General features: G+C 37.4%; 1 protein-coding gene across 3 annotated transcripts in view; it reads right to left on the bottom strand.

The window, feature by feature from the left end:
* Positions 1-21,729, bottom strand: part of RAB3IP (RAB3A interacting protein) — a 51,643-nt gene that overhangs the window by 18,760 nt on the left and 11,154 nt on the right. The window contains exons 2-4 of one of the 3 annotated variants that reach the window (XM_060112075.1): positions 19,407-19,682; positions 18,442-18,700; positions 3,388-3,483 (exon numbers count right to left, since the gene is read on the bottom strand). In XM_060112075.1, the coding sequence (XP_059968058.1) occupies positions 3,388-3,483; positions 18,442-18,700; positions 19,407-19,657 (606 nt within the window). In that variant the 5' untranslated portion in view covers positions 19,658-19,682. Of the gene's footprint in view, positions 1-3,387; positions 3,484-18,441; positions 18,701-19,406; positions 19,683-21,729 lie in introns of those variants that run through there. The other 2 variants (XM_060112076.1, XM_060112077.1) reach the window with 2 other exon arrangements.

Raw genomic sequence — 21,729 nt, forward strand, 5'->3', positions numbered from 1 at the left:
AACATCTTCTGATTAATTTGCAAAAAATTAATTTGTTGGTATTAGAGAAGACAAAAATTCACTAGAGAATGTTCTGGAAAAGCCTTCACATAACTGGCAATGGGACTGAAAATTCAGTATAATGACTTATTACAGGAAAAGAAGTACTTGTTCCTTTTGGATCAGTATATCTGTGAGTCAGCAGCAGCATTACATCTAAATTTTAAAAATGGAATTTAGACCAGACCTTCATCTGGATCATAAATTTAAAACAAGATTTCAAAACAAGGTAACATATTCAATCACACTGCTCTCACTAAATAAATATATACACTCACAATATGTTTTAGTGAGAATAAAATACTTTTGTACTATTATAAAAAATTTAAGCAGTTTTATTATCTCACTCTTTTTAAAACTTTTGTGTTTTATACTGTATGTAACACATTATATGTGTGTTAGTGTATGTGCATAATTTGTAAGTAAGTACATATGCTCTCAGAACAGTGTCTAGTACATAGGAAACTCTCAATAAATAGTAGGTATCTTTATCATAATGAAGGTCCATGCTCAAATTTGTCTCTGTGGCTTGAGACAAATGGAAGTTCCATTTATGACTTTCATAGCACTTAAAGCAAGATGAAGGTCATGAATATGAGTCCCAACTTTGCTCCTTACTCTAATTATGCCTCATTTTCTTCACAGACAAAATAACAATTTATACTATATGTGCCATATAGCATTGTTGAGAGAAAACTAAGCATATTATAGACATTTATTAAAACTGGCTAAAAAAATATAAAAACATTTTAAGACTACATATCTTTTTTTTCCATGTTAAATGTAGACTACTTTGTAAAGCATTCTTTCAACCGACTTCATTTTATATTTTACATTATCTCAAAATCTAAAATACGAGAAAAAAATATATATATACATATATACACACACACATATATATAATTTTAGAGTCTTGTATTTGATACATTTAAGACTCAAATTTGCTAAATACAAAGTATAATTATATTCAAGATTAAAAAAACTTTTTAAACAGAAAAAATTTTTTAAACAGAAAAACTTTTTGCCCTTTTTTTCTAAATTCATATTGGTTTGAATACAACTTTCTTCATTACTGAAATCATCTTTAATCAGTGTAGTTTCTTTCCCAGAAAGTATACACAGTTAAGGCTATTAGCCATTGTTAGGTTGGGGATAAGTTAGGGATCCCAGAACAATGTTTTTTAGATAACTTTTTCATTCACTGCATGAACTGCATTTCTGGTACTTCACATCCTACTATAGAGAGGGAAAAGTCTGTTTGTTCTCCCCCTACTTCATCTAACAAAATGCACATGTAAGTGCAGATGGATGGAAATAAGCAGGGTTAAAATTAAGGGCAGGCAGATAGGAAATCAAAATTAACATAAGTAGCATAATATATTTGTTTGCTTATCTACTATCCATATATTATAAACATTTCTTCTAACCAGACATTGCTGGAAGAAAAGTCTTATGTTTCTGAGTCCTTCTACATATAAAAATGTAACAAGTTACACAGTTCCTGTTCCAGATCTTTAACTTCCCACTACCTCTATGCTTACATTTATCTTCCTCTCATCTCTGATAACAAGAAAATAAGTTAGTTTTTAAACGTCCATGAAAGCAAATGACCCCCAGACAGGGGAGAGGGCAAAGGGTTGTGGAGCAGAGGGGGCACGGAAAGCCCACGTGTCTGAAAATATCTTCTGCAATATTACTCGTAATGATAGAAACTGTGGAATGTACACTTGATAGATTATGATTATCATTACATTCACTATGTAGTAACATGAAAAGATGTTATTTAAAGTACAAAATATATTAGGATTACAACTAGGTAAGCAAATACATATAGCTAAAACTAAAAAAGATTCTGCATATAAAAAAATAACAAAAGGTAAAGAAATTTTTCCTCCAAAATCTTTTTTTTTCTTTTTTTTGCAGTACGCAGGCCTCTCACTGTTGTGGCCTCTCCTGTTGCGGAGCACAGGCTCCAGATGCGCAGGCTCAGTGGTCATGGCTCACAGGCCTAGCTGCTCCACGGCATGTGGGATCTTCCCGGACCGGGGCATGAACCCATGTCCCCTGCATCGGCAGGTGGCAAAATCTTTTTTTACATTAAAATTTTTAAGAACAAATTTTTAGGGAAAAAAAGAAAATATTGGTAAAGTGATAATGACACTAGTCATTCTAGTAACACATCAATGTTTTTAATAAGGAACTTCTGAAGGCTAAAGGTCTTATAACCTAAAGGTAGTGGTTCTTAACCAAGGAAATAATACCCTCTCTCCATCCTCCACAAGGATATTTAAAAGTTGTCAAAATGATGAGGGAGTATTACTAGAATTTGGGTTAAGTGTGATGGTTAACTTTGTGTGTCCAACTTGACTGGGCCACAGGTGTCCACATACTTTAGTCAAACATTCTGGATGTTTCTGTGAAGATGCTTCTGGATGAGACTAACATCTGAATTGGTAAACTGAGTAAAGCAGACTGCCCTCCATAATGTGGGTGAGGCTCATCCAATCAGCTGAAGGCCTGTTAGAACAAAAAGGCTCATCCCCAAAGAGTAAGAGAATTCTTCCTGCCTTCAGACTCAAATTGAAACATTAGCTCTTCCTTGGTCTCAAGTCTGTCAGCCTTTGGACTAGAAACTAGAACTACACAATTAGCTCTCCTGGTTCTCTGGCCTTTGGACTCAAGACTGGAACTACACCATCATCTCTCCTGGGTCTCCAGCCTACCAACTCATCCTCCAGATTTTGGGACTGGCCAACCTCCATAACTGCATGAGTCAATTCCTTACATAAGTCTCTTTCTACATACATGTAAATGTATATATGTATATACACACATCCTATTGGTTCTGTTTCTTGGAAAATCCTAATACACCAAGGATTCTAAATGTCCAACAACGTCAATGGCCCCCCTACTGAGAAACACTGATTGAACTGGGTAGGAATTTTGATCCTGTGGCAGGCTGGAAATAAAGATGTGTGCCTTCTAACCTTCCTCAAATCATCCCCTATCAGAAGACTACCTCAAAGGTTTGCCATCTTTGGTACGGAATCATATAAAGATACTCTAAAGCAGCCCCTAAATAGTTGGTAAAATCAAAATTAAAATTTACCTCCTTTCTTTCCACATACACATTTTTAAACCACCTGATTCTGGTAACCCATAGTGTTTTTTTCTTTTCATATTATTTTAAGTTGTAGACTTTACATTTCTTAAAGATTTTATCTTTTTAGAGGACTTATAAATATGCATGAAGCTAAGCATATCTTTTTCAAGATTCCCTCATAAAACAAATCTATCAATATATAAAAACCATGATGTTGCTCTTGGCCAAGATGTAAACAGACCAACCTCAAATAGACTAGCTGTGAGTTCCTCCAATTCCTGTCCAAGTTGATCTCGTACTTTAGAAAGCCTCTCACACTCTTCATCTTTTAACTTCAGTTCCTATGAGAAATTGATCATTTTATTTTTTATTTCCAAAGTTCGAAGTTAGATTCAGCAGACTATACAATTTTTACTAATAAAATTATGAAATACTGCCCCCTCCTACAACATTCGCACTGAAAGTGTTTATTTAGCACTTGCTATGTGGAAACAATCAGGCAAGTCTAAAATTACAAATATTTCTAACTCACATATTAAATTTCCATGTTTTTTCATAAAATATCCAAAGATTAAGTATAATTATTCATTACATGTGAAAATAAACAATTAAATAACTTCATTCTTTTTTCCTTAACTTTTCTCTGAACATATTTATTTCTATCAACCAAGGAATTTCTTCAATTATGCTGAGTCATTTCAATAAATGTTCAGTGAAGTTTTTTCACGTTTACTTTAAAAACTGTTTACCTATAATTCCATGTACCATATTGCAATTAGTCTAAAATTTCCATTAGGAGACTATACCCATTTAACACTGCAACCAGAGGCAAACAATGTATATTACATTTAAAATTAAGAAGATTAATGACAAAAATCCTACATTTATATGTAACTCCTCAATAGGTCATAAATAGATGCTAAAAATTCCTTTATTAAGATGTTAAATATGCAATTTTATGTTACCCTAAATTTATCTTTCAAACTTAGAGATTAAAAAAAAATCCAAACTCTCTATATATCAGCCACAAATACAGTCATTCTGTAATTGTGGTGGCAGCATAGTTTTTGAATCCCCTGACAATTCCTGACAACCAAATATTCCAACTGGGATATCAGAAGAACCAAATGACTACATCGTCAACAAAACTAGGTGAAAGAAAATCCCCACATATCTCAGACCATGAGAAAATGTGGCTACACTGCCCAGACCACAGGATCAGTCACTGTGTGGAAGGGAGCAGCAAGAAGTGAAAGGGACTACAGAGATACTATATAAAGCCTCAGAACCCAAAAATCATTACAAATGCCCCCAAAGCAGAGGACTATACCCTTGGTAAAAACTGGAAGAAAAAAAATGTGAGAACAAATGGAGAAAAAGGGAAGGGGTTTTCACAGGCTCCAAGTTAGAGATGAGTACAAAAATCATAAGCAGTACAGAGGCAGCAAACAGTACAGTGAAGCTCTAAACACTCAGGAATCTCAAAGCATCCAGCAAAGAGACCTTTCCAGAAGGACAGAGCCCCACCATAAGGGGAGAACTCTTGGAATATAAAACCAAATTGCAGGACGGGAATAACGGAGATAGCAAGAGAGAAGGTTCAGATATTAAAGGAGGAAGGAGTGGCAAGGTTCCAAAGGAAACAGATCACTGGAAGTATTATTAGAAAAAAAAATATCTTAGGATGTAATGCTAAGCACAGAGACACTAGGCTGATGGAGAAAACCCTCTTTCACTTTCATGGTTTTCTTGTTATTAATTAGTGCCCTTTCTTTTCAGCTTAAAGAAGCCCTTTTACATTTCTTGTAAGGCTGGTACAATGGTGAACTCCTTTAGCTTTTACTTGTCTGGAAACCTGTTGATCGATCTCTCCTTCAATTGTGAATGATAATCTTCCTGGGTAGAGTATTCTTGGCTGAAAGTTTTTTCCTTTCAGCACTTTGAATGTATCATGCCAGTCCCTTCTGGCCTGCAAAGTTTCTGCTGAAATATCTGCTGATAAGTCTTTTGGGAGTTCCCTTGTATGTAACAAGCTGGTTTTCACTTGCTGATTTTGATATTCTCTTTAACTTCTGACATTTTGATTATAATATGTCTTGGTGTCTCTTTGAGTTCTTTTTTGGAACTCTCTCTGTTTCCTGGACCTGGATACCTGTTTCCTTCCCCAGGTTGAGGAAGTTTTCAGCCATTATTTCTTCAAAAAATTCTCTGCCCCCTCCTGTCTCCCTTCTCCTCTGGGACCCCTATAAAGTGAATGTTGTTCCACTAGATAGTGTTCCATAGGCCCCTTAAGCTACCTACACTTTTTTTCATTCTTTTTTCTTTTTGCTGCTCTATTTGGCTGAGTTCTACTGCTCTGTCTTCCAGATCACTGATGCTTTCTTCTTCTTCATCATCTATCCTCTTGTTGAACCCCTCTAGCGTATTTTTCAGTTCTATTATTAGATTCTTTGGCTCTGTGACCTGTTTGGTACTTCCTTATATTTTCTATCTCTCTGTTGAAGTTCCCACCATGTTCATCCATTCTTCTCCCAGGTTTGATGAGACCATTATTTTGAACTCTTTATCAGGTAAATTACGTTTCTGTTTCATTAAGATAATTTATTTATCATATTTATTATTTATCTTATTTATCATAAGATTATTTTCTTGTTCTTTCATTTGGAATATATTTCTCTGTTTCCTAATTTTGACTCTCTGTGTTTGTTTCCATGTATTATGCAAAATAGCTCCCTTTCCCAGTCTTGGAGGAGTGGCCTCATTTAAAAAATGAACTTGGGCTTCCCTGGTGGCACAGTGGTTGAGAGTCCACCTGCTGATGCAGGGGACACGGGTTTGTGCCCTGGTCCGGGAAGATCCCACATGCCGCAGAGCGGCTGGGCCCGTGGGCCATGGCCGCTGAGCCTGCGCGTCCATAGCCTGTGCTCCGCAATGGGAGAGGCCGCAACAGTGAGAGGCCCGCATACCACAAAAAATAAATAAATAAATAAATAATGAACTTTATTGTTCAAGTCCTAGCTCTTGGTTGCCTCTTGAACCTTTGTGACTATCTAGGCAGCCTGATTTATTCTTGACAGGTTCCAGTTGTGGGTTTGCCAAGACCTGTCAGTGTTCCAAAGGGCGGGACCTTAATCAGCATCTAGTTTCAAGCTGATGAGAAGCCAAACCCTTAGGCAGCAGCTTTTAAAGTATGAAAATATATACAGGCCCACAGGACCATAATTGAAAACCTCGCCAGCCTCCAGACCAGGTGATCCTGAGGTGTCTTCTTGGCAACAGTTGCAAAAATCAGGGCTCCAGACAAGTGTTCAAGCTCCTTTCTGGGAGGTACCTGTGAGCTGTAGCAAGGCCAAGAGAGACAGCAAAGATGGCATCCCCTGGCCTACATTCCCTGAGAACATGCCATGCCCTTCAGAACAGGCTGAAGCTCCAGGACAAGTAAATAGGATTTTTCACAGGAAGACTGGGAGTGTGTTTCAGTCAGCTATCTATGCCATACCCTGGGGATGGTAGTCTGCCAAGAACTGTCTCTCCAACTGTTTCAGTCTCGTGGGGCCCCCAAAACACAAGCCCCCATCTGGCCTCTACAGCCAGGCATTCAAGGCTCTGTGTGGACTGTGTGCACCCACTGGCTTTAGCAGGGCTGCAGGACAGCAAGGTGGGTGGCATGTGCCCACTGGCTTTCCTGAGGCTGTGGGAGAGCACAGGGATGGAGAACACTAGCAAGGTAGAGGGAGAGTGCAAAAATGGTACCTGCCAGTGCTTGCAAGATAGAGAATGCAAAAACAGAGCCTGCCAGCACTTCCATCCCCAGAGAGAGTCCCAATAAGCCCCTCCCACTCTGGTGGATGCTTTAAGATTAGCAGATGAATCTCCTCACTTATGGTCTAGGCACTTTTCAAACTGTTGCTTTTGTGCTGGGTCCCAGGGTAAGAGAGTCTGCGTGTGAGCCTTTAAGAGTGAAATCTCAGTTCCCTACAGCCTTTTGGGTCTCCTGGACATAAGCCCCATTGGTTTTCAAAGCCAAACGTTTTGGGGGCTCATCTCTCCAGTGCAGGTCCCAAGGATTAAGGTGCCTGATGTGGGGAACAAATCCGTTGCTTCTCAGGGAGAAGCTCTGTGTTTGTGAGATCCTTCCTGATTGTGGGTCAGCCGCACCAGGGGTGGGATTCCTGGTGAGACTGCATGTCTGCCTCTCCTACCTGTCTCTAAGTGGCCTTTTTATCATTTGTGTGGAGAAGTTGTTCAACCAGTTCTTTTTCAGAGGGAATTATTCCATATGTGGCTGTAGATCTGGTGTGTTCATGGGAGGAGGTGGGTTCGGGATCTTCCAACACCATCATCTTGAACCACCTTCTCAAGAAAACCTTGAACAAGGCTTACCTCTGAGAGACAGAAGTGGCTACACAGATACACCACCAACAACAGAAGGGAAAGCCCTGGAACATGAGACTGAGAGAGCTATCCCAGTTTATCCTACTCCTTCACAGGAACCTCTTCCTAATAATCCTGGGAAATCCAATTCATTTAAACATGAAAAACAAACAAACAGAAGATATGTGAAGTTACCATAATAAAAAAGTTAAACATAAAGCCAAGTCAACTATTGATACAAGGGAAAGAAAATCAGATAGGTATCAAATTTCAACAGGATTTTATGCTAGAAAACAATGGAATCACATTTTTAAGATATTCAAGGGAAAAAAATGTGAGTTGAGGATTTTATATCCAGCCAAAGTATCCTTCAAATGTCAGACCAGAGACAGAAAATTATAAAACTGTAAAACTTTAGAAAATATATCCCCCATAAGCCTGCCTGAGCTATCAAGCAGCAAATGAGTTTCATGTAATCAAGAAAAAAACTGGAGAAGCTTTAACATTAAGAACTGGGGGTGAGAAGCAAATGTATTTAACTGTAGAACTACAACTAGAAGACGAGAATACACAAGAATGAAAAGACAAGGCACAGACTGGGAGAAAATATTTGCAGAAGACATCTGATAAAGGACTGTTAACCAAAATATACAAAGAATTCTTAGTAAGAAAACAATCTGATTACAAAATGTGCAAAAGATCTGAACAGACACCTCACCAAAGATACACAAATGGCAAATGAGCATATGAAAAGACATTCCATATTACATGTCATCAGGGAAATGCAAACGACAACAACGAGATATCACCATACACCTATCAGAATGGCCAAAAACCAAAACACTGAGAACAGTATACACTGAGAAGGATGGAGAGCAACACGAATTCTCATGCATTGCTGGTGGGAATACAAATGGTACAGCCACTTTGGAGGACAGCTTGCAATTTTTTACAAAACCAAACATACTCCTACCACACAATCCAGCAATCATACACCTTGGTATTTCCCCAAAGGATATGAAAACTTGTATCTACACAAAAGCCTGCACATAGATGTTTACACATTCATAATTGCCAAAACTTGGAAGCAACCAAATATCCTTCGGTAATTAAATGAATAATTAAACTTTTGTACATCCAAATAATGAACCATTACTCAGTATTAAGTGGAAATGAGCTATCAAGCCATGAAAAGATATGGAGAAAATAAATGCATGACTAAATAAAAGAATTTAATCTGAAAAGGCTACATACTGTATGACTCCAACTACGTGACATTCTGAAAAAGGGAAGACTATGGAGATGGTAAAAAGATCAGTGGGCGGCCAGGGACTGAAGGAAAGGGAGGGATGAACAGGTAGAGCACAGAGGATTTTCAGGACAGTGAAACTGTTCCATGTGATACGATAGTGATAGATACACATTATTATATTGTTGTCAAAATCCACAGAATGTACAACACCAAGAGTGAACCCTAATGTAAACACTAAAGTAAATGGGGGATAATAACATGTCAATATAGGTTCACCAACAGTAACAAATGTACCATTCTGGGGTGAGATGTTGATAGTGGGAGTAGCTATGCATATGTGGGGAAAGGGGATATATAGCAACTCTGTACTTTCCTCTCAATTTCTGCTCTGAGCTTAATACTGCTCTAAAAAAAGTCTGTTTTTTTAAATGGGGATAAAGTTAAGAAAACAGTTACATAAATGTTATTAGTTTTAGAAACGTAAAAATAACACACACAAAAAAACCCAACAAAAACACCCCAATAAAATAGGAGAAAGATGAAACTAAATTCACTAACTTCTTAAATATAAACTGGGAATAAAGGGATATAACTTGAGGCTCACAAATCAATTAGTATAAACCTAAACATATTTAACACCATAGAGATTAACATTAAGATAATACCTTTAACTAAAATTAAATGATAGAGGAGAAGGAAAGAAATAGTTACTAGATAATTCTATGGTATTGCTTATAGTAGGGAACAAAGTCAGTACCTAAAGAAAGGCTAAGAGAAATTCTTTGATTAAACGTAACAACTAGAATGGAAATCAAACCTTCCAAAATACCAAACAGGAAAAAAAGGAAGAAGGCACAAAGAAAACAGAGCACATAGTGAAAAGAATTGTATTCATAGAGTAGACATTTGAAAGCTAGGTGACAGAAACAAGCCCCAATGAAGAATACTTATCAATAAATACAAATGTGTGCAACTCACTTATTAAAAGAAAATGATTTTCAGATCGGCTAAAAGAGCAAAATCCATCTCTATTCTCTATACAAGAGACACACCTAAAACTAAGTGATTCAGACAGATTAAAAATAAAAGGATGGGCCTCCCTGGTGGCGCAGTGGTTGAGAGTCCGCCTGCCGATGCAGGGGATACGGGTTTGTGCCCCGGTCTGGGAGGATCCCATATGCCGCGGAGCGGCTGGGCCCGTGAGCCATGGCCGCTGGGCCTGCGCGTCCGGAGCCTGTGCTCCGCAACGGGAGAGGCCACAACAGTGAGAGGCCCGCATACCGCAAAAAAAAATAAATAAATAAATAAAAATAAAAGGATGCCCGGAGATGGAAACAACCTAAGTGTCCATCATCGGATGAATGGATAAAGAAGATGTGGCACATATATACAATGGAATATTACTCAGCCATAAAAAGAAATGAAATTGAGCTATTTGTAATGAGGTGGATAGACCTAGAGTCTGTCATACAGAGTGAAGTAAGTCAGAAAGAGAAAGACAAATACTGTATGCTAACACATATATATGGAATTTAAGAAAAAAAAATGTCATGAAGAACATAGGGGTAAGACAGGAATAAAGACACAGACCTACTAGAGAATGGACTTGAGGATATGGGGAGGGGGAAGGGTAAGCTGTGACAAAGTGAAAGAGCGGCATGGACATATATACACTACCAAACGTAAGGTAGATAGCTAGTGGGAAGCAGCCGCATAGCACAGGGATATCAGCTCGGTGCTTTGTGACCGCCTGGAGGGGTGGGATAGGGAGGGTGGGAGGGAGACGCAAAAGGGAGGGGATATGGAAACATATGTATATGTATAACTGATTAAATTTGTTATAAGGCAAAAAATTAAATAAATAAATAAATTTAAAAAAATAAAAAAATAAAAGGATGGATAGAAGTGCACTAAAAAATATAATACAAATAAAAACAAAACAGAGACCTCAATATTGATATCAGACTAAGCAGGGCAAAAGTCATTAAAGTAGATAAAGGAAACTTCATAATGCTAAAGACTACAACACAAATTGGAATACTCTCAAATGCAAAATGAAAAAGTAGACCTAAATAAATAGGAAGAGGGCTTCCCTGGTGGTGCAGTGGTTGAGAGTCCGCCTGCCGATGCAGGGGACGCGGGTTCGTGCCCCGGTCTGGGAAGATCCCACATGCTGTGGAGCGGCTGGGCCCGTGAGCCATGGCCGCTGAGCCTGCACGTCCGGAGCCTGTGCTCCGCAACGGGAGAGGCCACAACAGTGAGAGGCCCGTGTACCGCAAAAAAAAAAAAAAGAAAGAAAGAAATAGGAAGAAAGACATATTATGTTCTTGAATAGAAAGTCATGATAAAGATGCCAATTCTCCCTGAGTTAATTTAGAACTCTGTAAATGCACAAGTTTAATTCCAGATCCTTCTGAACTCTAAAATTTCACAATTTTATAATTATATATGAAATCTAAGTCAATTCATTCAACATTTCCTGAAATGTATCCCTCAGGATACAAAACCAAGTAAGATACTGTCCCCTTGAGAAGCTTCCAATCCTCAGAGCAATACATATGTCATTCACAAAGGCAAATTCTTGAATCATTCCCTACCATTTACCAAAGTAAACCTCACCCTGATACTAAAGACCCTCTACAGTATGCGCTCAGTTTCCCTTTTCAGAGTTATTACCCTTGATCCATACTCTAAAACTAGAGTTAAACTGGTCTGATTCATTCCTGTTTCATTCCCCAATTTGATCTCATCCACCTGGACTGGGCATAAATCTCTGACTCTTTATCTTTATGCTTCTAGGCCTAAATCAATCTACCCATATGAACTCAAATTTGTATTTCATGTGAATACTTTTTAGAATGTCATTTGTACTTTTCATTATCAGTACCTTATACTGTAAAACAGCTTTTCAAAATTCACTCCTTCAACAAACATTAATTTCGTGCTAACAATGCATCAGGCATTCATCTAGGTGCTGGAAAGAGAAAAGGAATGAGGCCCAGTCCATGCTTTTCACAAAGCCATAGCCTACTGAGGGCAGCAAATCTTTAAACAGATTCACAAGGAAAACTGATAAGGGCTATTGTAGTGATGTGCACATATTAGAAAAAGTAGGAGCCTGCCAAACGTAAAGAATAAAACAGTGTATTCCACAGTGGCTAAAGATGGGGAGGGGTGGATGCCACAGATAACGTCAGAAAGTTAGGTTTATGGTGAGTCCTGAAAAGCCTTGGCTAACAAAGTGGAACTTACTTCAAAGAAAAGGGGAAATCATCCCAAAGGCAATGGGAAGTCACTGAAGGATTTTAAACGGGACAGTGACAATCAGACTGCAATTCAAAACAGTACCTTGAACAGTGTGGTTAGGTTAAAAAAAAAAAAGACTGGAGACAGGGAAGACAGTTGATTACTGAAGTATTTCAGGCAAGGGACACAGACTTAAGAGTAGTAGTACTAGAGAAAAGAAATTTGAGGGATATTTCAAACACAGAAAATCAGGACTCTATGATCAAGTATATTCCATCAAATTGAAGACTCATTAATTTTACGATAAACATTTTATACATCAAGAAAGAAAAAATGCTGGCAATGAAACTATGATCTGATGGGGTTTTTTTTTTCACTTAGAATTTTCATTTTGTACTTTATAGGAAGAACACTTTCAAACTGATGGAGACACAAATTTTTATCGTATGTCATCCTCTTTTGTACCTTTCTCTTTGTTTTGATGTCCTATCATAGTGAGATCCTTTTAGGACATTTAACCCGGTAATTCAGCACCCAGCTCACGTAATTCAACTGATTTAATAACAACATGTACGGCTACAGGCAAGTTAGCACGCAATCAGGCAATGACAACTCTTATGACTGTTGCCTAGCTGGGAGCAATTTTAAAACTCATACTGATTTCAGAGACGTTAAAATGAGGGACAAGGTACAACTAAGGATCAATGAAACATCACCACGCATACATGTCTTTTCTCCCCAACTAGTAAGCACCTTAAGAGTAGGGTAAAGTCTAAGTTATTTTTCCCTCTACAGGGCCTAATACAGCTGTGAGAACTTTGGTTACTCAAGAAATGTTTGTTCATAAAAGAACACAATAAATGTTTATAAGCATCCTTGGTCACAGTTAGTAGGACCATGCTACACATGGATCTGTACGAGTATGTGTTTTGAATGACTTTCTCTGGCTGCAAGCTATTCCACCGGATTTTATTTTCTAAGTCATTTTCATTCTCTTTTAAGGAAGAAAAATTAAAAGTTGAAAGTAACACCTTATATCAGGAGGTCTCACACTTTAGTGAATATAAGAATCAATAGGGTGCTGTACACCAGAAACTAACACAACATTGTAAATCAATTATACTTCAATTAAAAAACAAAAAGGAGGGCTTCCCTGGTGGCACAGTGGTTAAGAATCCACCTGCCAATGCAGGGGACACGGGTTCGAACCCTGGTCTGGGAAGATCCCACATGCCGTGGAGCAACTGAGCCCGTGAGCCACAACTACTGAGTCTGTGTTTTAGAGTCCGCAAGCCACCACTACTGAGCCCACATGCCACAACTACTAAAGCCCGTGCACCTAGAGCCCATGCTCTGCAAGAGAAGCCACCACAATGGGAGGCCCACACACCGCAACAAAGAGTAGCCCCCACTCACTGCAAGTAGAGAAAGCCCGCTAGCAGCAATGAAGACCCAACACAGCCAAAAATAAATAAATAAATTTATATATATATAAAAAAGAATCAATAGCGTAGTTTATTGAAAATGCATATCCTCAAGCCTCAATACAATAATTTCGTTTCCAGAGAATCTGGGGTAGACTCCAGGAATCTACATTTTAAAAGTGATGTACTAAAACCCAACTTCTGCCTCAGGATTCCACCAAAAGTTGTTCTTCAGCAATGACCTGTAGAAGGCCAAACAAGTGAAGGACTACATCACCACCTCTGGCATCCCTGCACCTGAAAATCAATAACCACATGGTTGCTCCCCCTACACACAGTATGGATTTGTTGCTGGTAAGTGGTTACTCCACCAAAGACTACATTTCCCAGCCCATCACACATTTAAGTATCAGCATGAAACTGGTTCACACCAATGGAATGTAAGTAAAAGTTGTGTGTATCACTTCTAAGTCAAAGCTTTTTAGAAGCACGTGTGCTTTCTCCAAGTTTTCTTTTCCCTTCACTTCGCTGGTTAGATACGATAATAAAACTCTAAAAGATTACAAAGATCCAAGACAGAAGAAACATAGATCTCTGAATTATTTCACAAAGAATTACCTGTGAACTATGAACATTTGCTTTAAAGTGTTAAATGAATAAAAATGAACTTCTATTAAGTCACTAAAATTTAGGGGTACCTTACAAGAAACTAGCACATCCCTAACTAATATATTATGCACGTGTGTCTACTTACACAACAGTGTAACTGCATACACATGTATATATTCATTTAATCAAGAGAATGTGTTGAGAAGCCATTATGTACTCAAGATATAATCACGAGCAAAAACACATGTAATCCTTATCCTCATGAAGCTCACAATTATTGAAGTGTATGTTTAAGTGTAGACTTCTGTGTTGGGGTTAACTGGGATGGGGCAGAGCAAACGATACAAATCAAGAAAGAGAACTTTCACTCTCAACCAAGATAGAGTACCAGGGATCATATGTACCACCCTGCCTGACAGAACTAAAAAAAAACCAGAAAAAAACTGTGAAATGATTTTTAAGACATTAGACATCAGGCAAAAAAGACAGTCATCCTCCAGAAACGGGAAACAATAAAGTGAGGCCTATGATTTGTTCCAGCATTTCACCTGAAGAGATAAAAGCATTATTAGACAAGGATTAAATGTTATTAAACTGTATTTCATACGTTCAAGAAGCTAGAAGACAGACTAAACATGTTAAACAAAACAAATGAAATACTTAAAAGACCCAATCAAACTTTCAGGGATGAAGACTAACATGTCTATGATAAAAAATACATCATATAGAATTAACATATTAGATACTACAGGGAGAAAAAAGAAGAGTAGGGACATTGAAGACACAGCAACAGAAATTATACACAATGAAACACAGAGAGAAAAAAGATTTTAAAAATAAATGAATAGAGCACCAGTGAGCTATGGGACAACTTTAAGCAGTTTAATGTACACATAATAGGAGTCCTGAAGGAGAGGAGACATAGGGGAGGTAAGTAAATGTTTTTGAAGAAATCATAGCCCAAATTTCCCAATTTCTATGAAAACAAACAGCCCACAAATTCAAGTAGCTCAACAAATTCCAAGTTCAAGAAACCCGAAGAGAACTGCACCAAGGCACACCATAATCAAATAGCTTACAGCCAGTGATAAAGAGGAATATCACATCACGTGCAGAAAAACAAAGGTAAGGATAACAGCTGACTTCTCATGAGAGACAGTGCAAGCTAGAAGACACTAGAGCAACATCTTTAAAGTACTAAAAGAAAAAAACTATCAACCTAAAATTCTTTACCCAGTGAAACTATATTTCAAAAGCAAAGGTGAAAAAAAATCCTTTTAAAATATACAACAGGGGCTTCCCTGGTGGCGCAGTGGTTGAGAGTCCGCCTGCCGATGCAGGGGACACGGGTTCGTGCCCCGGTCTGGGAAGATCCCACATACCGCGGAGCAGCTGGGCCCGTGAGCCATGGCTGCTGAGCCTGCACGTCCAGAGCCTGTGCTCCGCAATGGGAGAGGCCACAACAGTGAGAGGCCCGCATACCAAAAAAAAAAAAAAAAAAAAAATATACAACAGCTGAAAATAATTTATCAGCGGCACACACATAACAAATATGTTAAAGGATCTCCTCCAAGCAGAAGGAAAATGGTATCAGATGGAAATCTGTATCCACATGAAGAAATGAAGAGCACCGGAAATAGTAACTATACGGGTAAATATGAGGATTCTTGTATTTAAATCCCTTTAAAAAATAACCAGCTGTTTAATGAAAAAATAATTTAAATGTATTGTGGAATTTAAATAAAACATATAAAGAAGTAAAATTATGGCAATCACAGCACAAAAACTGAAAGGCGAAAACAAAAGTACAGTTGAGCCCTGAACAACATGGGTTCGAACTGCATGTGTCCACTTATATGTGGATTTTTAAAAATAAATACATACTACAGTAGCACACAATCCATGGTTGGCTGAATCCACGGATACAGAACCACATAAAGTCATATGCAGATTTTCAATTGCACAGGGGTCAATGCCCCTAACCCCACTTTGCCCAAGGGTCAACTGCATACTTTTGTAAAGTTCTTATACTGTATGTGAGATAGTATAATATTATCAGAACGTAGAGAGTGATAAGTTAAAGTTGTATACTACAAACCCTAAAGCAATCACTATATTAGCAAAACGAAGATATACAGCCAATAAGCCAAAGGAGGTAAGATGAAATCACAAAAACATATGGAATTAATCCAAAAGAAGGCATAAAAGGAGAAAAAAGGGAAAAAGAAACAGAAGAGACCAACAGAAAAAAAATAGTAAGATGGCAGATTTAAACCAAACTGTATCACATTAAATGTAAATAGTCTAACATAAACACACCAATTAAAAGGCAGAGATTATCAGAAAGGATAAAAAAAACAAGATCTAATAATATCCTGCCTTCAAGAAAGCCCACTTTAGGGCTTCCCTGGTGGCGCAGTGGTTGAGAGTCCGCCTGCCCATGCAGGGGACACGGGTTCGTGCCCCGGTCCAGGAAGATCCCACATGCCACAGAGCGGCTGGGCCCGTGAGCCATGGCCGCTGAGCCTGCGCGTCCGGAGCCTTGTTCCGCAGCGGGAGGGGCCACAACGGTGACAGGCCCGCGAACCACAAAAAAGAAAAAAAGAAAAAAAAAGAAAGCCCACTTTAAATAGGGAGACAAAAATAGATTAAGAGTAAAAGGATGGAAAAATGGTAACTTTCTGGCCACTCTTAAAAGAATAATCAGAATAAATAGAATGACTATTGACATAATTTTGATTCACGAGTTGCCATGAATTCAGGAAGTATTTTCATATTCAACAGTCCTTTTCAAGTCTTGAGCTCTAAGGAAGTATTAATACTATCTTGTACTCTTCATAATAAAATTCACCATATGCATGTGTTCACACATCATTATCATTTCAATTACCTCGACAGTACTTCTAAATACAACAAACTAAATATTTCAAAAATAACTCCAAACTTGAGCTAAGAAATTAGCAATGTATTCTGATCAATCAGTAACCACAACGTATTCCCAAAGATGGATATATATGTTCAATAGTTTACCTCTATATAAATTGTTATTTCACTTAATACTCTGTATTAAGATGAGAGTCTGAGCCAAATGACAGATGCCAAATATAGCCACATCTCACCACACCCCCTACCTTTCGGAAAAGATTAAAAAGGCTACTGATTTTTCCTTCTGATAAATATACATTCAACCAAAAATGTTTTAGCATATCTTCATGGATGCTTAACCATTAGCCATTCATTGAAGCATTATAAAGAGACATATATGCCAAGCATCATTCTGTATTATTCTAGGCACTGGGGATACAAAAATCAATGTTATGCTCTTGAGAGAAAAGTCTGGTGGGGAGAAGATGGGAATATATGTTTGTAAAATGTCATAATATGCTGGAAATCATGTCGTAGAATGTTTTCCCCATTGCTTCAATTTTCTAAACGTGCACTGGTCCATTTCACCTAAGTTGTGAAATTTATATACGTAGAGTTGTTCGTATTATTCCTTTATTATACTTTCCATGTCTGCAGGGTCTGTAGTGATACCCTCTGTTTCATTCCTGCTATTGATAATGTGTCTTCTGTTCCTTTTTATCAGTCTTATTAGAGGTTTGTCAATTTTACTGATCTTTTTAAAGAACCAGCACTTTGTTTCATTCATTTTCTCTGGTTTTTCTGTTGTCAATTTCATTGATTTCTGCTCTTTGCTATTTCCTTCCTTCTGCTTGCTCCTGGTTTTATTTTGCTGTTCTTCTAGTTTCTTTAAGTGGGAGACTAGATTGTTGATTTGAAACTTTTCCTTTTTTCTAATGTATGAATATTTAGTGCTACATATTTTCCTTTAAAAATTTAATTACAGATGTAGAAAAAGAATGAGATATAGTCACAAATTGGGGAATAAATAGAAATTTAAAAGGTGAGCAAGTGAGAAACAGAACAAATTACTAGGAGAAGAAAATTCTCCAAGGTAAGGTACAGAAAATATTCAAACCCAGCTGAATGGCAAGGCACTATCACTAAAACAGTTCCTCAAAACATAATGACTTGGACTGAATGGCTTCAAGTAAATAATCACAAAGTCAATTACATACAGAGAGGAAAAAACCCACACATGGAACATAACTCACCAAATTTGCATTACAGATAATGCAAGACAGGGAACAGGCAATGTAGGGGGGGCACAAAAAGAATTTAAGAATCTCTTTTTTCTAGTTTGTACTCTTAGATGAGCTTCTTTACTACTCAATTTCACAGATTCCTAAATGCTGCCCAACAGGAGCTGAGACTGTGCACATGCAAAAGATAAGTGTAGAACTGTAATGATTTCACTTGAGTTGCCCCCCCATGGATAAATATTAATTTTGAATATAACATATGGAAGAATAAAATATCTTTTTGCTTACCCTCTGAGCTTTTGCAAGTTCTTCTTTTAATCTTTCATAGCCCTTTTCTCTAACTTCCAAAACAGATGGGCTTCGTAAGCGGGACAGACTATCAGTACTCAACCCAAAAATATCATCACTGCCATCACAAGCCTCTGTTATGGTAGCACCCTGTAAAAACTCCCTCTCTGCATTACAGTTGTCCTTTCTTGTAGTTAATTTAGTTAACCCAGCTGTGACTCCAGAGGTAGAACAAGGTGCTGGGTCTGTAACATGGATGCTGTAAAGGAGAGTTCAAAAAACATCAGCATGTGCTTAAATATAACTGGCATAAACACACGTCTATAACTGCATCATCCAATCTGTTCACCACTATATCTAATTAATAGCATGTCCTGAGCCAAAGCAACCACATTTCAAGTCCTTCATAGCCACACATGTTTAATGGCTATCAAATTAAACAGCACAGAAACAGAACATTTTCATCATCCCAGAAAGTTCTACTGGATAGTGCTACTCTAGAACAGGGGTCTGCAAACTAAATGCAGGATAAATCCAGCCTGCCACCTGTTTTTTAAGGCCTACAAGCCAAGAATGATTTTTACATTTTCAATGGTTGAAAAAAAACAATAATATTTTGTGGCACAAGAAAATTATATAAAATTCAAAATTCAGTGTCTATATATAAAGTCTTATTGGAGCGTATTCATTTACATACTGTCTACGGCTGCTTTCACACTTTAACAGCAGAGTCCAACAGTTGCAACAGAGACTGTGTAGCCCACAAAGCCTAAAATATTTACTATTTGGCTCTTTACATAAAAAGTTTGTGACCCCTGCTCTTGGGCATTAACATGTATTGCTCTTCATGAACAACCTTATATTATTCAAATTTTCTAAAACAATAAAACTTAAAATAAGTTAACCAAGCAAACTTCGTTTGTTTAATACAATACTCTAAAACAAGCATTTTGATGATCTCCTACCTGACACTAGATATTTCTGCACAATTTAAACGTCTGGGGGATGAATACACAGGTTGTGTAGGAAGGTCGGAAACATCTAAGGCATTAGCCTGGATAGGGGCGGAGCATAAAGCTGAAGGATGTGGCCGGTAGATGACACTTGGTGAGGTAGTCTGCTCTTGAGTTCCCGGTTCATACACACCAAGAAGGTCTGGAGAAGTAGGTGAAGCGAGGTTTACTTCATGGAAGCCTTCCAAGGGGTCATTAGCCATAGTAAATGCCTCATCATAGGATAACCTATGTTAAAAAGCAGGAAATTATTTTGAGATAGTGACATTTAAAATTAAATTAAGATGTATATTTATAAAATGTGTTTAACAGTCCATTATAAACTATAAACTTACAACGAAAAGAGACAGCAAAGGAAAGAAACTACAATCATTTAAAATTTATTAAGTGATCTCAGACTATAAACACTACAGAAAGCAAACAATCTGATCCAGAATAAACTTGAAAGTGCTGGCTAACACTGTTACAGTGAGTAATTAATAAATATTTAACAATGAGGAATGAATAAAAATTTGCTTGACATTTTAAACTTTGCTATCATATGTGACTTTGGTTAGAATAAGGAGAAGAGGCAGTAAAGATAGAGACACATGTGTGTCGTTCAACTAACTGTTCTGTTCTGCCTCATACTGGCTCTGACTTTGGATGAGTCAGTGTTTTTTTCTCTTATTCTGAAATAATTTCAAATTTACATAAGAGTTGCAGAGCTCCTGTACATATTTCACCCAGATTATGAAACTATTAACATTTTCAAACCATTTGAGAATAGGTTTTAAGCATGATGCCCATTACCCCTTAATATCTCGGTGTATATATCCTAAGTAAACCATCACCAAAATCAGGATGTTAACACTGATCACTATTACCATCTAAACAACTGACCCCAATCAAAGTTCACTGATTATCCTAATAATGTTCTGGATAGGCCCAAGATCCAATCCAGGACAATGCATTACATTTCTCTAAGCCTTAAATTTCTCCTCTAATGGGATGAGAATGGGAATAATAATATTCCCTCCCTTCTCCAGGTTGCTGTGAGGATTAAGTCAGACAATCCACATAAAGTATTTAGTAGTGTACTATGTAACTGGCACAGAGTACAAATAAACATCTGTTATCAGTCAGCTGTTAGTAATAACATGTATGCTTCAGTTTCTCCATCAGTAAAAAATATTTCATGCAACTACACAATTATATAAAAAATTTACATGAAAACTAAAAAGTGTACCACTCAAGTTTTTCACTTGAAAAATATAAAGAGGGCCTCCCTGGTGGCGCAGTGGTTGAGAGTCCGCCTGCCGATGCAGGGGATACGGGTTCGTGCCCCGGTCTGGGAGGATCCCATATGCCGCGGAGCAGCTGGGCCCGTGAGCCATGGCCGCTGGGCCTGCGCATCCGGAGCCTGTGCTCCGCAACGGGAGAGGCCACAACAGTGAGAGGCCCGCATACCGCAAAAAAGAAAAAAAAAAAAAAAAGAAAAATATAAAGAAATCTTATAAACCTTTACTGATTTCCCACTGTCTATAGAATAAATTCCAAACTTGTTATCCAGAAAATCAAGGTCTTTTACGATCTGAATCCAATCTCTCTTCCCAATTTTTTTCTTTCCTACAATAGTACTTTGATAATCATGACTAATACTTTCCCAGAACTTCGAAGAATTCCCAAACACAAGCACCAATATACCATATAATTTCATCATAAAATACAAAAAAACTCCACCTCATTCATTAAACTGAAAAACTTTACTCTCACACTCAATAAAAAAAAGCGTTGAAAATAAGACAAGTAAAAGTAGTAAGCTACTTTTTATCTAAGAAAGGAGAAAATACAAATTTATTTATAAATATATATAATTATATATACTTTTTCATATGTACTTATATTTTAGAAATGAAATGATACACCAAAAACTAATTAAAAAAAAAACAGTTACCTTTAGGAAAGGGCGAGAACAGGAAGAGGAGACAGGCATAAAAGCTATACTTTTCCAAATGTACCCTGCTTTGTAGATTTGAATTTGAACTTGGAACCACGTAAATGATAAAACAAAATTAGATTTTAAAAAATATCTAAAAATAAAACAAATGAATCTAGCTGTGTACTAACATGGTAGTTTTAACCAACATCAAAAAGAACTATTTCAAATGATTTTAAAACATAGTAATAAAACTGTATATCCCTAGTGGAATATATTCTAAGGTCAAAAGAAAGTTAAAAAAATCATACACTATTTTTAGTAATCATATTAGTAAGTAATGTTGATACTGTTATT

This window comes from Mesoplodon densirostris, chromosome 11 (genome assembly GCF_025265405.1).
Source record: "Mesoplodon densirostris isolate mMesDen1 chromosome 11, mMesDen1 primary haplotype, whole genome shotgun sequence".
NCBI classification, from domain to species: Eukaryota; Metazoa; Chordata; class Mammalia; order Artiodactyla; family Ziphiidae; genus Mesoplodon; species Mesoplodon densirostris.